The sequence below is a fragment of the Drosophila eugracilis genome, unplaced genomic scaffold (genome assembly GCF_018153835.1).
Source record: "Drosophila eugracilis isolate 14026-0451.02 unplaced genomic scaffold, ASM1815383v1 contig_2152, whole genome shotgun sequence".
Taxonomy (NCBI): Eukaryota; Metazoa; Arthropoda; class Insecta; order Diptera; family Drosophilidae; genus Drosophila; species Drosophila eugracilis.
This window is the reverse complement of record NW_024573036.1, coordinates 778,910-797,021: the sequence shown is the minus strand read 5'-3', so window position 1 is coordinate 797,021 and position 18,112 is coordinate 778,910. Positions and strand designations below refer to the sequence as shown.

At 42.7% G+C, this 18,112-nt stretch overlaps 1 protein-coding gene across 1 annotated transcript; it reads right to left on the bottom strand.

Moving 5' to 3' along the window:
* Positions 1–735: 735 nt before the first annotated feature.
* Positions 736–17,734, bottom strand: LOC108111140 (putative mediator of RNA polymerase II transcription subunit 12). Its single transcript, XM_017220507.2, has 4 exons — positions 17,057–17,734; positions 2,276–3,527; positions 1,968–2,213; positions 736–1,900 (listed from the first exon to the last, which is right to left on the bottom strand). Exons 2-4 carry the CDS (start codon positions 3,413–3,415, stop codon positions 1,400–1,402), a joined length of 1,887 nt encoding a protein of 628 aa, XP_017075996.2. The 5' UTR covers positions 3,416–3,527; positions 17,057–17,734; the 3' UTR covers positions 736–1,399.
* Positions 17,735–18,112: the final 378 nt, after the last annotated feature.

Below are 18,112 nucleotides of genomic sequence, written 5' to 3'. Positions count from 1 at the left end.
ATGAACTACATAGGCAGAGCTTGTAAAATTGGGTCATTTATAAGACCGGAAGTGTCTTAACCCATAATACACATTTTTTATTACGATCACGTTTTTGATACTTTTTAAAATGTATTAATCCGGCTTCAGTGTTCTTCATTATTTGTAGCCCAGATTCCTTCCTACCACATCTCTTTTCACACGCCTTTCAACTGATTCTTATCCGTTTAAGCCAATCCGCACCAACGGAATACAGAAAAGGGAAAACAATGAAAGGTTGCATATTTAATGACAGTGAAGTTAAAACTCACATGTTCGCACCTTGGATCTGCGAGGCGAGACCGAAACCGCGGATAATGCATGAATTAGCCAAAGAGCAGCCAAAGCGGGAAAACCAGAACGGCCAAAAGTGGGTTGGCTTGCATTTCGTGCAGTTTCTTGCCGCATCATCCTGTCCGATCCGATCTTTCTCAATGAATACGATATGGGCAAATTGGCCAAGAAGAATCAGGTTAAACAGCTCTGCGGTAATTCACGTTTGTCTCGAACCGAAAACCACGTACATACATTTGTACTCATGTAAGCGAGAATACGATAATGTAAGGTCCAGCAAAGCGTAGAAAGCGTGTAATGCTCTTAGATTTATTACAGAACTGAGATACTTCTTCAACGATTGTAACAGTGAATCGGCGTCCTATTTTTGGCTCTTAAACATCCCAATTAAAGCACTTTGAAAATCAAAAGTCCATTAATAAATATGGAAATATTTGTTGCATTGTATTTCGAGTTAGCAAATTTTTCATGATAGTAGTTTTCTTCTTGGCATTCAAAAATAACAGTCAAAGTTTATAATAGGTAAAAAAAATAATTATGAGTATACTCCATCAACTGATCAGCAAAGTTACAAACTAATTAAAAAGAGTGATCCCAAGAAAGTTCAAAATCGAAAATAAACAACAATGAGTTGATTATTTGATTCTGTGGAGTCATGGGGTTGAGCAGGTGATACTGATTCGCGTCCAAACAGTCCAGCTTTAAGGCCTGTTAAAGCTGGATTTTGAACCTAAATCTTACAATATAAATAAGCAAGCGATACATAAAAGTAGCTTCTAAAAATATGTAAAATATGATAACAAGAACATAAAATATGATATAAAAGTTAAATATTTACTGTGTTAGAGGTAAAAGCTAATCTATTTCCAGATTGACAGTTTATTGATCTTCATTGCGAATCAGTTGCTGGAATATCCCAAATATTTTTTGAGTATTCTTTCGCCTTTAGCGATAGCTTAAACTTAATTGTGGTTTGAACTTTGTACAATGTTTAGTGTTAAATATTACGGCATAAGTTAGCTTTAAACCTTACAGTCTAGGTGTTAGCCCGGTTTACGTTGCATCCGCTTCTGGTTCTCTTGTCAGCTTAAAGCGGTTCAAGGGCTGCCGGTCCATGTGGACTGCCTTCCAGTTTGCGCCAGACTACGTTGCACATCTCGCGCACCAGCGCCTTCTCTCCGTCGTCCATCTGATCGAGTGCGCTTCCAGCAAGATTTCCCAAACGATCGCGCTCCAGTTGCTCACGCACCTCCAGCACCTGAAGGGCACGGACTACCGCCTCCGGGCGTCCGGCTATCGGCTCCGGCAGTTGAATAGCCGCCGCTGCTGCCGCTGCAGCTGCTACGATGTCCTGTTGCTGCTGATGGGTCTGCTGCTGATGATGCTGGTGGGGTGATGGTGCTGATTTGGCTGGTGTACCTGCGGATGTGGTCATTGGCGTGGGCGTTGCTTGCGGCGTGGGCGTCGTCGGCTGCTGCAGGTGAGCTGTGGGCGTGGTGCGCTCCTCCTCCAGCTGCTGGATGCGACGCTCCAGAGAACGCACATACTGAAGCGTCTGGTCGTTCAGCGTGTGTGCATGACGTAGATCCTGATTCAAAATAAATTCAAGTCCCAATAAATAAAGGTTTTTAAGAATTATATTCCTATTTGCTCACCTGGGGTATCTGCCGCTGCTCTGCATAGTTTCTCAACGCGGTAATAGTCTCATCTGCGTTCGTGCTGGAGCTGGATCCATCCCCATCATCTCGCAAGGCATTCCTGGTGGCGGCTCCGCATCCAGCGCAGAGCGCGTTGGCAGCCACATGGGCACGCTCTTCGTCCAAGTACAAGCAGAGCTCTTTTAATTCCAGATTGTCAGTGATTAGCTCCTGCTGCTTATCATCCAGCTGACGTAGTTTATTCTGTGATAGGAAATCAAGGCATTAGTATTTCAGTTTGAAGTTAACTTTGACGGTTGACCTACCTGGTATGCGGCCACTTCCTGACGCATAACGCTAGCGGTATAGCGCCCAAACCTCTGCCATTCCCTGGCCAGTTTGCGACCTTTCTGCCGGTCGTCGTCAAGGAAGCAACAAAGATCTCGCAACTCCTGGTTGTCGTCGAGCAGGCGCTGATTTTGCTCCTTCAGAGCACGCAGTTCATTGACCAGAGACTGCAGCTGGCGGTTTTGCTCGGCGGTTAGGCGAGCACCGCCATTGGCCGTAGGTATTCCAGTGCCGCTGGACGTGACCGAGGCATTGGGCGATGGATGTTCCTGGTCCGGCTTGCGCACAAACTTCAGCATATCCTTCGCTCCCGGCTGGTGTGTCAGATATCGCGACTGCTGCTGTTGCTGCTGCTGCTTGATGGAGTCGGGAATGTAGATGCTGGATAGCTGGGGGATATCCGGTGGATACTTAAGGGGCAAGTGTGGCTTGAGGATCCCGGTGGCCGGCTGAGGGGGCGGCTGGTATCTCGGAGGAATTGAGTGGGCGGGTGCCGGTGCTTTTAGCTGAGGGCTGCGCAGAGATTGCTGCTGATGTTGCAACTGGTAGTGGAAGCTGCGACGTTGCTGTGCCGGCTGCTGGGCAGCTAGATTGGGCAATTCTTTAGTGGATTGCTGCTGGATGGGCAGGCGGGAAGTCAATGCCTGCTGCTGCGTGGAGTGCGGCTGGTGTATCGTGGCCACCGTCTGCAATTGATGTGATTGTTGCTGCTGCTGCTGCTGCTTTTGGGCTGGCGACTGAGCCGCTGGCGCTGGCGTTCCGCTTTGCTGCTGCGATGAGTGTTGCTGGTGGGGATTTGCTGTTGCTGTTGTTGCTGCGACTGCTCCTCCTGTTGAAGGTAACAAAGAGCGGCGCTGGTGGATTTGTTGATGATGTTGCTGTTGTTGTTGTTGTTGTTGTTGTTGTTGTTGTTGTTGTTGCTGCTGCTGTAGTTTGTTAATTGCCTGCGTCGCTGCCTGAGTTTTGCCTATTATTTTGTCAACGCTATTTATTTTTATCAAATTATGGCCCAAAGTGGTTGCTCCGTTTGTGGTTGCTGCCGCCGTGTTGTTAGTTAATGACTTCTGCTGTTGCTGTTGTTGTAGTTGCTGCTGCTGCTGTTGTTGATTGCCGGACATTTTCGTGTTGGTTCCTTGTGTGCCTTGTGTCGTTTCGGTGTTTCTCTGCCTCTTCTGCCCTCTCTCCTTGATTTTCCGGAGTCTACGACCTCGGAGTCATATTGTCAAGTCACTGCAAGATAACACAAAAAATGGGCAAGGCATTAGCGAAAATCTTAAGTGGAAAAAAAGCTATAGGCAAACAATAAATCAAGGCATTGCTCGGTGTAATTTATGCGACAGGCGAGGGCACGCCGCCAGCGCAGCATAATTAAACCTCCATTAGACTGCCGCGAGACGCTGATAGAAAGTGAAATGAGCATTTATCGCACCACTGGAGCCATGACATGGCACACGAGGCGGGCGCACACGTCCTCGCCACGGAGTGCTCAACAAAATTCAGCGAAGCGTCGCCAAAATGTCGCCAGTACATGGAGAAAAAAGGGGCTTTCTTACAGATTTTTGGGAAATTAAAATCTTTTACGATAGGTACATTTTTCATCAAAGCCCTTTAAAGGTTATACTTTTAGAAAATATTAAAAAGATTTTTTCTTTTATTCCTAAATAGTCAGTACATTTTAGATTCAAGTCAGACTATTTTTCCCTGTGTGGCTAAGGGAATGTGTCGTTGGTCTTTGCTTTCTGGTTGGGATTGGATGGGTTGGCGCTGAAGCGTCTAATCACCAGATGTGCGTCGACTAAACGGAGGCTTCCGCTTCTGGTTTGGAAACCGAAAGCCCGGACCGATGCACTGAATCGCATATCACCACATTTGTATCTGGAAAGTGAAATTGTTCATGCTTTGATGGGTGGCAGCTCTCTGGGGCAGGGAAATTGAAATGTTGCAAAGTTCAGAGCTTGTCATGATTATGGTAATTTAAAAGGGCAATTTCTTGTAATGACTAGATTAGTGTTGCATCAGTACAACTTACCAAAATTTGTCTTTTGACTGAATAGGATTACATTTCAAAAAAAAACTATTTTAATAACTTTTTTGTACAATTTTTAAAGGCTCTAACTTTTGGCTGATCATAATGACAACATGGCTGTGTTAGTAATGCACATGAGGTCATTTATCTTCTAGTAATCGTTTATGATGTAGGTACTAAGAATTAAGTACTTAAAATTATCAAGTTTAATGATTAGCTAGAAGAAGGTTGTAAACTAAGAAAAGCTGTAGGAGTTTAAAATGATGCACAGCGAAAATGAGAGAAATCGGCCTTTATAGACCCTTTAAAGTTTGCCCTTGAAGTCGTTATAAACCTCTAAAGGTATTATGAGCCCAGTATAAGCGGTAAGTAATCAATTTTATTTAAATTCAGCCAAGCGAACATCTGCATATCATTTACAGCCGACATATGCCATAGATCTTAGGGACTTCCCCTTTTTGAGCTATTTACGCTGTCAACTTGGCAGCCAACTGTCCGAGGACTCCCCTTTTTGACCATAAACAGCACATCAGGGTGAGAGAAATGACAACAGGTGTGAAATGTAAGATGCCCGCGAAAGAATTTACAAAGGGCGACCACTTCCCCGAATACACAAAACTCATTCAGATCTTTGGGTTAGGCAGGAGTAACAGCAGAAACCAACCAGAAAGCTTAAAAACACAATAAGAGACTGGGGAAAAATTGCGAAAATAACAAAAGAATGTGGCGAGGGCCTGGTCGAGGTTGGGCCCTTCATTGTTGCACCCAGACTCGGGGCCTGAACACACACATAAAGATCGGTTGGTCGGCCAGTGGGATCTGTGGCATTCTGAAAAGAAAACTTACAAAACACGGCAACAGTTGTAAATCATCGAATTACCTCAAAATAATAGCAATCGCTCTCTGCCCGTTTGGGGGGCCTGCAATTGGCCAAAAGCAAAACGAAAATGCAAAGCGAAAAAAGGGTACAAAAATCTCAGAAGACCGAAAATGTAGCTACCCTTTTCACAAAAAAACCGAAAGTTAAAGATGAAAGATCTAATATATTTCTCAGGACTTCAGGATTTAAGGGGTCGGAGCTCTAGAATTTCTCCAATTCAACGCAGGATGTAGACTAAAATGCATATACCCTGTATAAGGGTATAAAAAACAATGCAACAGCAACTCTTCTCTCGAAAGAAACAAGAGGGAAGAATGGAGTGGGGACTAGGGGGGCCAGATCTTGAGTCACAGCCTCTACCAGAAAAAACTCAGTCCCGTTGGCGTAGTTTTTGGCGACTTGCGAAATGAAGAAACCCCCCCAAAAAAAAAAAACTTCGTGTGTCAGTTACGCTTAATGAGCACAAATATTGCTCTCGTTGTTGTTGGTGCCCCGGCTATTGTTGCTTTTGGTGTAGATTTACTGGCTTTGATTGCCATGCCGTGTGCAAGTTGAAACTGGGATCCAGTCCCCGGTCCGATTGTGAGTCTGAGCTCGATTTCAATGAAGACGAGTCTCGGTCTCCCAGTCGGAAATGCCAATACTTAACCCTAAACTGCCCCCCAGATCCATTCGCGGCCGGCGAATCTCCATTTTTCGGCTGGGACCATGAGAAAACGAGGGGAAGCAGCAAATGAAAAGCTTCGCAGCAAATAATGATGAAGGAGTGAAACTGAAGTTGTAAACCGCTGGAAGAACTTGGGCTACTCTATCTATGGAAAACATTTAACTTAAATGGGTAAATGAGTCATATTTAATATTCTTAACGAAATGTTGCCTAATTAAAGGGCAACAAATTCTTTAATTACAACTATCAGTGACTCTACAGGAACAAAAACATGATCTAAAATCGGCTGATTTATAGCCCAGCTTCTTGGACCCACAAATAAACCCCTATGGCAAGGGTACACCCATAAAAGGCCTTCAATTTGTAGCACATGAACACATACTGCGACTTAACCTTTTCCAACTTCCCTCCTTAACCCTTGGCGAACCGAAACGAGTCCTCTTTCCAGCAAATAGCAAATCATCACCTGGTACCTGAAGCCCCAGCCAAAGAGGAAAGGGGTAAATTATATAAAAAATAAATATAAATTTACACATCTCAATATGCGTGTGTAAGAGCGTGTTTGGCCTTCGGCGATGAGTGTGTTCGACGCACTTAACGCGAAGTATTTACTCTTATTTTATTTCTGCTTTTATAATTTCAATATTTTTGATGTGGTAACACCCCCCGCCCCACAGACATGTTCCTTTCGCTAATAAACTTTTGATCTGGCCAATAGCTAATGGCTGCTTTTTGTTGATGGCTTAGAAATGGCATAGGTGTTGGCCCGAGTTCGGTTTGGCCAATAACAAATTGCCATAATTAGTGCCATTTTAATATGGGGTTCCAACTCACAGCTCACCGCTCCCAGCCCAAGTAGCTATGGAAATCTGAATTCATAACGAGCCGAGACTTTGTATTACAGTGGCTTCTGATTCTCGAACAGGAGGAGGTGAAGGTGTCGGAGTGCAAAATTATGAAAATTACTTTTCCCACAACTAAGTGGGTGGCTTCGCCGGCTGGAAGACCAGAGACTGGGAACCCCAGTCCAGATCCCAACCGGACAATGGACAATAAAACAAGAGTGGCACACACAAAGAGCATAATAAGTTTTTAATGGGCCTAGCCATGAATTTATTTGTTATAGATGGCAACTGCCAGATACAAGGCTGGTTAATGGAAAACATCTTGAAGGGTTAAACTGAAAGTTACACGCGAACAGGTGAATAGAACAAGAACTTGAAGCACGATATGCAAAGGAAGTGGATTCCTATTTATTAATGTGAAGGAAATATGAGTACGCCATTTATTTTAGCTTGGAAACAAACTTATTATATTTTGGAAGCAATCCATTCATCAAACCGTCTCTAAAACTTATAAAATTAGTGGTCAAAAGACTATCAAATCGGAAACATAGCTCACAATAAATCAACATCGTGTCATTATTTTTTGCAATAAAGCTTTTTAAATGTAATGATGAAGCGTTTTCTGAGCGAACTTGATAAGCTGTTGCCAGCCATAAAAATTGCTTTTGATCGTTTTTACATAATCTTTGAGTTGTAATCATTTTTTGCTTTTCGATCGTTATTTCTGCAAATGAGCTTCATCAACTTAATTTTTTGCTAATCTCTGCCATTTTAATTTTGAAAATATTATTCGAATCGACGTATTCGCTTTGCGGGATTGGTCAACGGACCGTGAAACAAGTGTTTAATTAAGGAAATGAGCGTAGAGTCAAGTACGCAAACACGCACACGTGCAGGCCGTAATTTAATAAACCCAAAATACAATCAGCGAAAAAAATTGGTTAATAAACGCAAAGCCGAAGGGGGAAAAATAAATAAACATGGCTGGATGGATGGATTGGATGGCTGGCTGGTTGAGAAACGCTCAAAGTCACTCAAGGTTAAGAAATCTCTTTGCGCACGCATACGCACTGTGGCCGCAGATCGCAGGCAATGACAGCTTTTTGGCCTTTTTGAGTGATGACAGCCACGGCCAGAAACCGACTCTTGGCCCAGACCGAGAAAGGCGAAAACCGCAAGTCATGTGGGTTAAGTACACTTACTTAACAACAATCCAAAACTGACCGCGCGCCCATACAATGAAATCAGTAATGAACAGGCACAGGCTCTCGTTCGGCTCGTACTGAATCGCAGTGAAATGGGACAAGAGCAGGAATGGCGACCACACCGAATTAACAACCAATGATTCCAGCCACTTACAGAAAGGTGCGGTTAATTATAGTTCACAATTTGAAGAGCCAATAAGATAGTTCATAAGGAAAATATAATTCTTATTCTTGACTATATTTTATTGCAGGAAATGCCCCTTTTTCAACTATTTGTTTTTCCAAACTGGCTATATATGTGTTTTTTCCAGCTCACCTCCATGCCAGATCGCCGCCAACTTTACTTAGCCACCCACAATCCATGGCGAATGCGACAAGCAAACCTGCACACCCACATGGAAACATAAGAATATGGGAAACACAGAGAGAGTCTCCCGATCGGGGCTGCACGCTCCATTGGATTTGGATTGGATGCGGATTTGCATTGCACGCACCAGAAAGCGCGTGGTACAAGGTAACAACGCGTCTCCGTATATCGTTTTTCAAACGCTGCTCGACAAAAACCTGGGGAAAACCGAATAAATATCAAACGCCTTCGCTGCTCGGATCGAATGACAAACGACAAGCGTCGCTGTCGCTGTCGCTGTCGACGTCAGCGTCAGCGTCGGCGTTGGCGTTGGCTTTAAGTCGGACAAAAAATAAATAAGAAACTTTGGCGGAAGAGCGAAAATGTTCGTGAATGAATGGATGAATGAATGAATGAGCGCGAACACAAAAGGATCCACACACCACCATTCAAAAGACTCAAGACACAAACTGGCCTCTCAGTCTGAAGTTCCATTTATCAACGGGCTTGGCTTGGGAAGATTTGTAACCATCGAAAGGCGATTATGTTGCACGTGACACTCTGCTCTGGAATTCTTGGAACAGAACCCAAGCCAGGGCCATAGAAATTGAGACGCTTGAAATGCATACGCCACGATTATAGACCAAAATCAAAAACGATTTGATTCCAATTTTCAATCGCTCGTGGAGGGGCCACCCACATGTTTTTTGTCTTCAAGCTACAAACTTTAAGAGCCATGGGTAGCACAGTAGGCCAGACACCCAGACTTAACAATGCAAAAAGCCAACTAGTAAAAACAAAGCTTCGAAAACAAAAGCCCTGAGGGGAAGATATACATATGAAGTGAGTGAGTGAAGGTTAAGCGATAAGTCAAAATGGTGACGGAAATACACACGAAGGCAGCAAGGGGCTGGGTTGATCACAAATGCAGCGGCTTTTCCTAATGAAAAGCACCAAACTGGAGCAGTAGCTTGATAAACAGCTGTGGGAATTATAATTTTCAGCTGGTTAATAGGAACGCGAAGGGATTAAGGGGAATGAGATTTTTAAGAGAAATGCATGAGAGTTATGGAAAATAACTTGAAAATAGTTGATATTTGTTGTAAAATAAAACGAGTCATTCAATATTAAGAAGTGAATAAAACAAAAAAGATTTTTAAGATTTTGAATCTGGTAGATGAATCTAGACAAAGCTACAACAAAGTCAACAAAATGGAGAAAAATAATTGAATTAAACGGTTTATAGTAGATTATAAGGTCGAAGATCTATAAATTTCTAGAATTTTGCCTGCTTTCTCTACTCACCCTCCAGCTTCTTGCAAACACGATCAACAGGGGTCTAATAGCCCATAATCTGGTTAATTATGTGCTGAGCTAAACAACAACTGAACAGAATTAATATGTAGATTGTTTTATGGATCTCTTGGAACTCCGGAGGTCTCTTATCTATATTTTATTCAAGTCAGGCCTAATCGAAGCTACGCAAACTGAACCTGAATGGGCACCAGAGCTACCAAAGCCACTCCCTGGTCAAATACAAATCGAGAAACCATAGCTCTCGCCAATCCCTCAATCGGTCGAATACAACTTCCATTTCTCGGCTTTACGTTCTTATGGTTTATGGGTATCATTTGTGTCAAGTCTGCGTCGCATATTTGATTTTTATGACAGCCGGGTAGACGAGTCTCCTCGTCTCCGCGCCTCCGAGTTTTCGGGCCTTCGACCGCCCGTCGATAGCCATAAACTTGGCCATTTCATGCGCGAAACTCCCAGCCAACGGCAAACACTTTTGTGCAAATTATTTATGCATGTAAATTAACAGAAACAGACAAAAACTAAGCTAGCAAATGAAACCCAAAATGGTTTCGGTAACTTTCGAATTTATCGCATTACGAGAATCTTTCGGCGAGAACTCATTACCACGCCCTCCCAAAAACCGGAGGGGGATCTGCAAGCAGTTACAACATCCACATTAACGAAGAACAAGCCGCAAATTGTTAAAATATGCAAATTTCCAAGAGTCGGGGTACGGAGAAACATTAATCTTAAAGTCAGCATCGAATGAGTGGAATGGAGGCGACTTGTAAACAGTGTTCTGGCCAAAAGTAAAAACGATAAAGACCCAAGATCAAGCCAAGCCAAGATCTCAGCGTTTTTATACGTTTTTTCCTATTTCTGTTGGCCCCGTAACCCAGTAAAGTTCATATGTACAAATATTTAATTATCATCGGCCTGGAGGCGGTTCAAAACCATTCTTCATCAGCATTCAAACTAAACATTTCTTCATCTCCGCTTGGGTGTACAAATTTCTGTTCCATCATGCCTCTCTCCACATATCTTAAGCCCACAAAATTAATAAAGAAGAATAAATTCATGTATGCTAATGCCTGAATTCTTTTGTTGTCTTGGGCATTTCATTAACTCACGGCTGCTGAAATTCTTTTCAAAATCCGGACGGCTACTTTCGATTTTTCGTTTTGTATAGCTTTATTAGAAACTCCCTACAATTCACACTCCCCGAATATTTTGAATTCACGTGGGCGGCTGGCTCCAAATTAAAGAACGGACAGCGCGTGCTCTATTTGGTGTGATATTTGGAGATTACAGGTTACCACCAGTGTGGGCGGATTGTTCAGGGAACAATACATAAAATATGGAAAGATTTAAGATGAACTATTGTAAAGTTGAAAATTCATTTCAATTGGGTTCAATGTCTTGATAATTTATTAAGGCTTTCGATTATAATTCATAAAACTAACAATCAAGAACCTAAAAACTAAAACAAGGTTTCAGAAGGTGTGTTTGATCAATATTTAATACAAAAGATCCATAAACAGGTCATCAAATTAGGTAAAATCAGGTAAATCACAGTCAAAAGGTGATTTATATTTATTAATAGGCTATCTGGTCCCATCTCTTCCATTTCACTGCCACGAAAGGGCAATAAAACTAAACTAAGAAGGAACTAGATCAAACTTAGAAAGAGAATCCGTCATTTTGTGTTTTCTGGGATTACGGAACCCGAAATAATAATTTACGACGGCCCTAAAGTGTCCTCGACTTTCTCGCCCTTGCTCAAACTAGGCCTACCTCACGTACAAAAGACATGAGGGAGTAGGGGGACGCAATAAAAGAACCCGAAAACAAAGCATTATGTAAGCATTAGCACGCTTTAACCTCCCCCACTCCCACACACGTCCAGAGGAAAGATCAGAGCGTGAAGAAACCATAAAGAACAGACTGCGGCTGCGGACCCAGGGCAATAACAATTAGCGACAGCGGCAAAAGCTGGCGCGCATACGCAATAAATGCCTAAATGCCTACAGCAAATAACCAATTTCCCCTCGACCCTAACAGCTAGCCCCTAGGCCCATCCAATTAAATTTCTATTAATTTTTTACCAATAATAAAGCCCGAGCAATGCCATAAAAAGCGGAAACCATTAAAATGACTCTGGGAATCTCTTTGAACCGAAAGGAAGGGGCGAGGTAGGAATTCTATTTCCTTTCTTGGACACAAAAGCCGCTTAGAGCAGCACCTCTTTTGTCTGCCAGCGCAACAAACTTCCGGATTGAACGATTTATTAAAAGACCCGGGTCCCAGGAAGGAACGTACTCAGTGGGTTGGCCCCGCGAAAGTGGGAAGGGAAGTGTTACACGTCCGAGACCTGAAGAAATTGCGTAGCAGCTTTTCCACACTAAATTTATGAACTAATTAAAAGACAGTTCCTACACGGCGGGGATGAAAAGAGAGAAAGGGGGAATGTGACAGGGAACGGGCGACTGGGTAACCCAATACCAATATTGGAAGTACACCAAGGGAAATACTAGTATTATAAATAGTTTTTTAATATTAACAAAAAAAGTTGTATTTGGTTAGTAAAAATTTATAAAGTTTCAGCTGTCCGTACTGGGAAAGGGATAAGGGGTATCATGTTAAAGTATTACTTTGGATTGGAAATCCAAATTCAGATCGAATTTCGGCCAGTGTTCCTTTTGGCCACTGAGGCATGTCGATCGCTTGTCTTCGCAACAGCTGCGAAGGAGGGGCTGGAGGTGACCAGTCCGTCCATCGGTGGAGGCTGTGTTTCGCCGCTGCTCTTGTTTATAAATCAAGTCACATTAAGTGTAATAATAAACGCAGATCGAGGCGAACTTGAGCCGGTTCTCCGGTTCTCCTTCGATTGGGCTGGGGCAGCTTTGATGCCGTTCTGCGGCGGCGAATTGAATAAGTCATAAAGGGAGGGCGGAGCGCAAGGTGGGAATTAATAAAAATCTGGCCAAATTGTGGCACCAGCGCGTTCTTCCACTGCGTTCTTCTCCGCTCGGATAATTATGGAGAGCATGCCAAAAGAGAGAGGCCGGCGGAGCAGAAGAAATGTCAAAACGTACGCTTCATTGCCGTCGCTTGTCTTCTGGCTTCAGTCTTCTGCCCAAGTCTTCGTCTTCTGGTCTCTCGCTTTGCTAACGATAACGACAACAAAATGCTGATGGCACAAATTATAGTCAAGCAAGAAAGAAAAACGGTGACGGAGACGGAGCTGCAGCTGGAGTTTAAAGCTGAAGTTGGAGTCGGAAAAAGCCGCAGCTGAAGACCGGCAGTAGAAAGCAGAAAGCTAGCCAGAAAGCCTCCGTCCCCAAGCCCGCTTTGTCTCGAGCCCCACAATTTCCGCCATTTATGACAGTCACAAATCGAGTTACACTCACATACCCACCGCCTCGTCTTTAGCTCCAGCTTTAGCTTCAGCTTGGCCTCAGTTTCGGCCTCAACTTCAGATTCAGCCTCTCCTCCAGACCGCCGCGTACTTTCTAATTTCTAGGCGCACTTTTCCTCGTTGCTCGGCTCCCTGGCTGCCGTTTTTGATGTTTGATACCCTAAAAAGTTGGGTGGTGGGTTAAACTATGATAAAAGGGTCATTCACACTTCGAAAAGCAAATAATACGAAAAAACTGTTCTACGTCCGAGCATTTCAAATTTATTACAGTCTTATATTTTTTCATATTGATATTTTTATGATAGTTTGTGAGGAAAGAAGCAATTAAAAGTGATATAAATGCTGGCTATAATTTCCACCAATTTCCTTCGGTTCGCAATTTAATCTAAGATGTTTTTAAGACAAAGTTATCTAATAAAGATTTCTTAATAAATATTCACCGTTCTAGTGTATGCAAAATTCGACTTCATTGTTTGTATCTATCAATATTGTTGTTGTCATTGCTTTCAGTTGAACAAACAAGTTTTTGGTATTTTTTGTTATTGTCCATCTCTTGAGCGTCCGCCAAGTGTTAATGTTCATTTGTGCATGCGATATTCCTCAAATTGCATGCAATAGAAATTTGTTGTCGAGGTCACACAGCTCCGCCAAGCGAGCATCAAAACAGACCCAATGTCGCCCCTCAGTTCCGTCTATCCCCCGATCTTCTGTCCCCGAGCCCCGATCACCGACACCCAATCCCCGCCATAACCATAACCATTCACAATGCCAAAACGGCAGCAGCAGAGAAAAACGACGCTTTTGGAGGAGGTTTTTTGGTAGCTAAGTGATGGGAGGTCAAATCAGTTACAGTTACGTGTGGCTGTTTTGGGCCGACAGGAGAACGTTGTTGGCGGCCAGTTGGCCAGTTTTGGCCAGAAGCAGAGCGAATGGAAAGTAAAGGAGGCCTTTGGCTAATGAACCTGAAGTGGAGCACTCCTCAAACCGAACGGAAAAGACTGAATTCCAATTCGAGCATTTGATGATCTAATGTCAGTTCCAATCGACTGATCTCATTTACATTCTTTGCACATTTATGCCAAATAGGATCATTTTTCCCATTATACCGTTATTACCATTACGTTTGGTAAGCAATTAAGTCTTCGGTTAACAGAAAATCAGACTGAAACAGCACAATAAATATTTTCAGTACTATTTAAAGGCCAATAAAGGCATTTTGTACTTAGTTCTACCTACTACTTTTTCGCTGTTACTATTACATCGTTTGAAGAAAAAATGTAACTATCTTTCTTATATGATTTACATGCCTGGAACGTGATATGCGGATATATAGATCACGTATCGTAACTTTCAACCGGTCCCGATTCGACAATTTCTGGAATTTATAGTATCCCCAAGCCGAGACTTGTTTTTTTTTTTAAGCATTCTGATACAGTTATTCTGAATCAATTTTCCCGGTGAATGGTTAGAATATTTTTAGATTTCAGTAATTTAGTGGAGCTCCACTTGAGACGCCCCCTTGTGCTTCCTCGTGGGCCGAAGCCACATGCTCATGGCCGTTTGTCATTTCCAGAGGCGCGCCAATTGCCGTAGTGGCCTCCGAAGCATTTTTGCGCTCTCTGTGTGAGAAAATGTGGCCAAACGGTTAATAACAGGGGAGTAGGTTCGCCAAAAGGGGGCTTGGTTTGGGGGAGCTGAAGGGTGCGGCGGTCGTAGAAACGGCAGCAACAGTCAACATAACTGAGCTCGAAGGAAAAGCGTGAGCAAGCCACAGTTGCGGTCAGTAGAGTAGCAACATATTATTAATGCGCTCATATTAATGAAATAACAATATTGATAAGTGAATTAGAAACAAAAAGTTATTTGTAGTTGTTTGAACTAATATTAATAGGCACCAGTAAGTACTATTTTAATACATTTTTATTCCCAGAACTCGACTTAAAGCTTTTAAATTAAATCCACTTCCAGCATTCCTACCGCAACTGTGTGTTAGTATGTGACTCTTTGGAGGAGATTCCAGCGATGGCTGCCGGTACAGGAAGCTTAAACTAGTTCTAGTACGAGTAGCTGGCTTCTAGCTGGGCCACAAACTGGGACACTTGTTGCGGCAACTTGGACATTCGATGGCTGGATGGCTGTATGGCTGGCTGACTGGCTGACTCGGCTTGGAGGCAATCAAACTGGCAGCCCCAAGATGACAAACATACAAAACTTCCCACGCAGCTGTTACTCCCATGCCGCCCCTGCCACTCCCACTCGCCGAGTGCCCGAAAAGAGAAGCCAGCCTAAATTGTCTTAATGGACCATGAAGAGCCCGCGGCGATACTAAGTCTTAAAAAAGTCCACAGCCCAAAGAGATTCGATGCTGCAGATGGCGGCAGGCGCGCGTAAATCTTAAAAACCGCCCAATTAAACAACACAAAATGTGTATAAAAAACAAGGCGACACAGAAAACAAAATCTTCAGCGAGGAGGAAAGAAATCGAAAGAGTGAGAGAGAGAGAGAGAGAAGAGAGAGGGCCGGCGGCGATGTTGGCGTGGATAAGCCCAAAAGAAAGTTTTCTTTCATTGACAAAAATTTTTTACTCAGCTTGGCTGTCTTTTATTTTCCGCCGCGTACAACGACTTGGCCCCAGTTGGCCGAGGGCTCTCATCGTAACCCATTAAGATTCCGAGCCGGGTCAGAAAATTCTTGTAAATATTTTCAAAAAACACAACATTTCTTGGCGTACATTTTGAAAAAACATTCTACTAGCTAAATATTGTTTAGTTTGTTTTAAATCGAAATTAGAAAAATGGCTTGAAAATACCAAGCAAAGTAAACTAGTTCATTATTTCCAGCTTCTGCTCTGCTTTCCTAATTTCTCCATCCCGCATTTTCGTCTAACCCAAGGAAAAGCACATAACTTTGTGACCGAACGAAGAATCCAGCGTTAATGGGTTAATGTTGCTCTTGTTGTTTGTTGTTGTTGTTTTGACACTACTTAAACATGTGACGTATCTATCAGAAGCATATCGAATCTGAATATGGCCAAGGTGCTATGTCCTTCCAGATCGCTAGCGGAATCAATCGCAATGTACCTCTATTTTAAAGATAGCCTAGTTGAGTTTTCCAAGCTTGAAGAAAAGTCGATTAACTAATAATCCGATACACGAAATTGACTTTACATATTTCAGGCAGCAGGCGATGTAACAGGTTGTTGGTCGGCCTCTCTTTCACTCTCTCGGGCATTTCGAAACGCTGGCGTCGCTGCTTTTACCTGTTGCGTTGTTGTTGTTGTGTTGTTGCTGCTGGTACTGCTGGTGCTGCTGCAACTGCTACACCAACAACAACAACAACATGGATGCTGCTCCGTCGGTTTTGCTGCTGGTTTTGTTTGATCTTGTGTCTTATTGTTGCGCGTTGTCGTGTATCTTTCTGGCTGTTATTTGTTGCTTTCCTTTCCTCGGATGCGATAGCCCCTTCTCCCCATCTCGCTCACTCGACTGTTGAATTTATTGGCGCATATAAATGCCTCAAAATTGATGTTATTGTCGTCCGATACTACCTTTCTACCTCTCTCGCTTTGTTTTTGTCCTGCTTGTTTGGAAAATTGATTTTTACTCGGACTTTTATAGCCGTAGTGTCCGAGCGATAAGTGGAGGGAAAACCCGCCTTCGGTTGGCCAAAGAAACGCAGAGACAAAAGAAGAACAAATGGGCAAAGTGGGCGTAGCGCTGACAAAGTGGGTGTACCGAAGGGAATAGAGCAATTTTTGGGATCGGAGGGAAAAAGAGGGGGCAATGAGTTAATTTGGAGTGGGCCGAGCCTAGGGATTTTCAACGGAGTGACGTGGGCTTTATGCACGTAAAAAAGTATTGATTTTATAATGTTAACACTCAAAATAATAAGCAAACTTATGAAAACTATAAAATAAAATATATACAATACAATGTTTTCACAGCCTTAGAGTAAAATTTCCATTATTGTACGCCAAGAAAACCTTGATTAGGAATTAACATTTTTTCTGTGTGGAGAAACGTGGGCGGTTCAAATGCAACTGCAATTTCTATTGCCAATCTAACAGGAAAACTCACCTTTTGCGAATGCCAGAAGATGTGTTTTTTATTCCAATCTGATCCCTCTCTCTTTAAGGCTCTCTCTTTCTCCTTCGCTCCTTCTCTCCTTTCAAAACAAATCACAAATATTTGCGCATGCGCGACTGCGCATTCCAGGCATACGAATACAGGTACAGATACACACATACAGGAATTCACTTCGGCGTTTGTTTTGCGGCTAATTGTTTAAACAGCGCAAATTATTCTTCACACTAGTTTTATTTGTTTGTTTTTTGGCTAGGCACAAACACATTCACAGCGCACACGCAGTCGGATTCGCGCACTCGCTTATTTTTCCTGTATGTATCTTTTATTGGCCCCAGTTTTCGAGTTTTCATGCCCTTTTCAAGAGCCAAAACGACGCGTCGCCTGCTGCGTTTTCGCGAACTATTTTCGCATCGCTAAGAGGCCGAAAAAGGCGGTTTGAGCCGGTGCTCTTTACATTGGAAAACACATTTAACACTCTCGAATTAATGTTAAAAACATCAACAACTCAGGAAAGCCGAACCAAATATTTCAAAACTTGAATGAAAACAAATTTACCACAATTTTAAAGGTTTTTCTACAAGAAACCAAATTTGTCGCGTTATTTCTGCCGGCGAGCTGCAGCTTTCTGTTTTCTTTTTAACATCGAACGATCGCAACGACCGTAGTTTTGTGACTGAAAGCGACTGACTTCTAGAGGTGGGACGGATAAGACCACCGTTTCAATTGTATCGTCTATCGATGTTTTACGATTGTCAAAAAACGAAATCGATAATATATGGTTTAATCACCCCAAATATATTTTAATGGAGTTTCAACACTGTATAAGAGTTTCGAATTCATTTTACCAGCATTGAGGCTGTAATCAAATGTAAATGATAATAAAAATCTTTACTAAAATAGCTAGTACACAAACCAATCAGATAATCATGCAAAGTTAGGATCCAATGTTTTTAACAGAAATGTTAAGAAAGGACGTTTTAAGTTAACATTTTTGGTTTTCTTAATAAACTATCCAGTACGCCAACCAAAAAGTCCCATATATTCTTG

Coding starts and splice junctions, on each gene's coding strand:
- LOC108111140 (XM_017220507.2), bottom strand. CDS start 3,415: ATGTCCGGCAATCAACAACAGCAGCAGCAGCAACTACAACAACAGCAA. Junction 2,214..2,275: donor AGGAAGTGGCCGCATACCAG/GTAGGTCAACCG, acceptor TTCCTATCACAG/AATAAACTACGTCAGCTGGA. Junction 1,901..1,967: donor AGCAGCGGCAGATACCCCAG/GTGAGCAAATAG, acceptor ATTTTGAATCAG/GATCTACGTCATGCACACAC.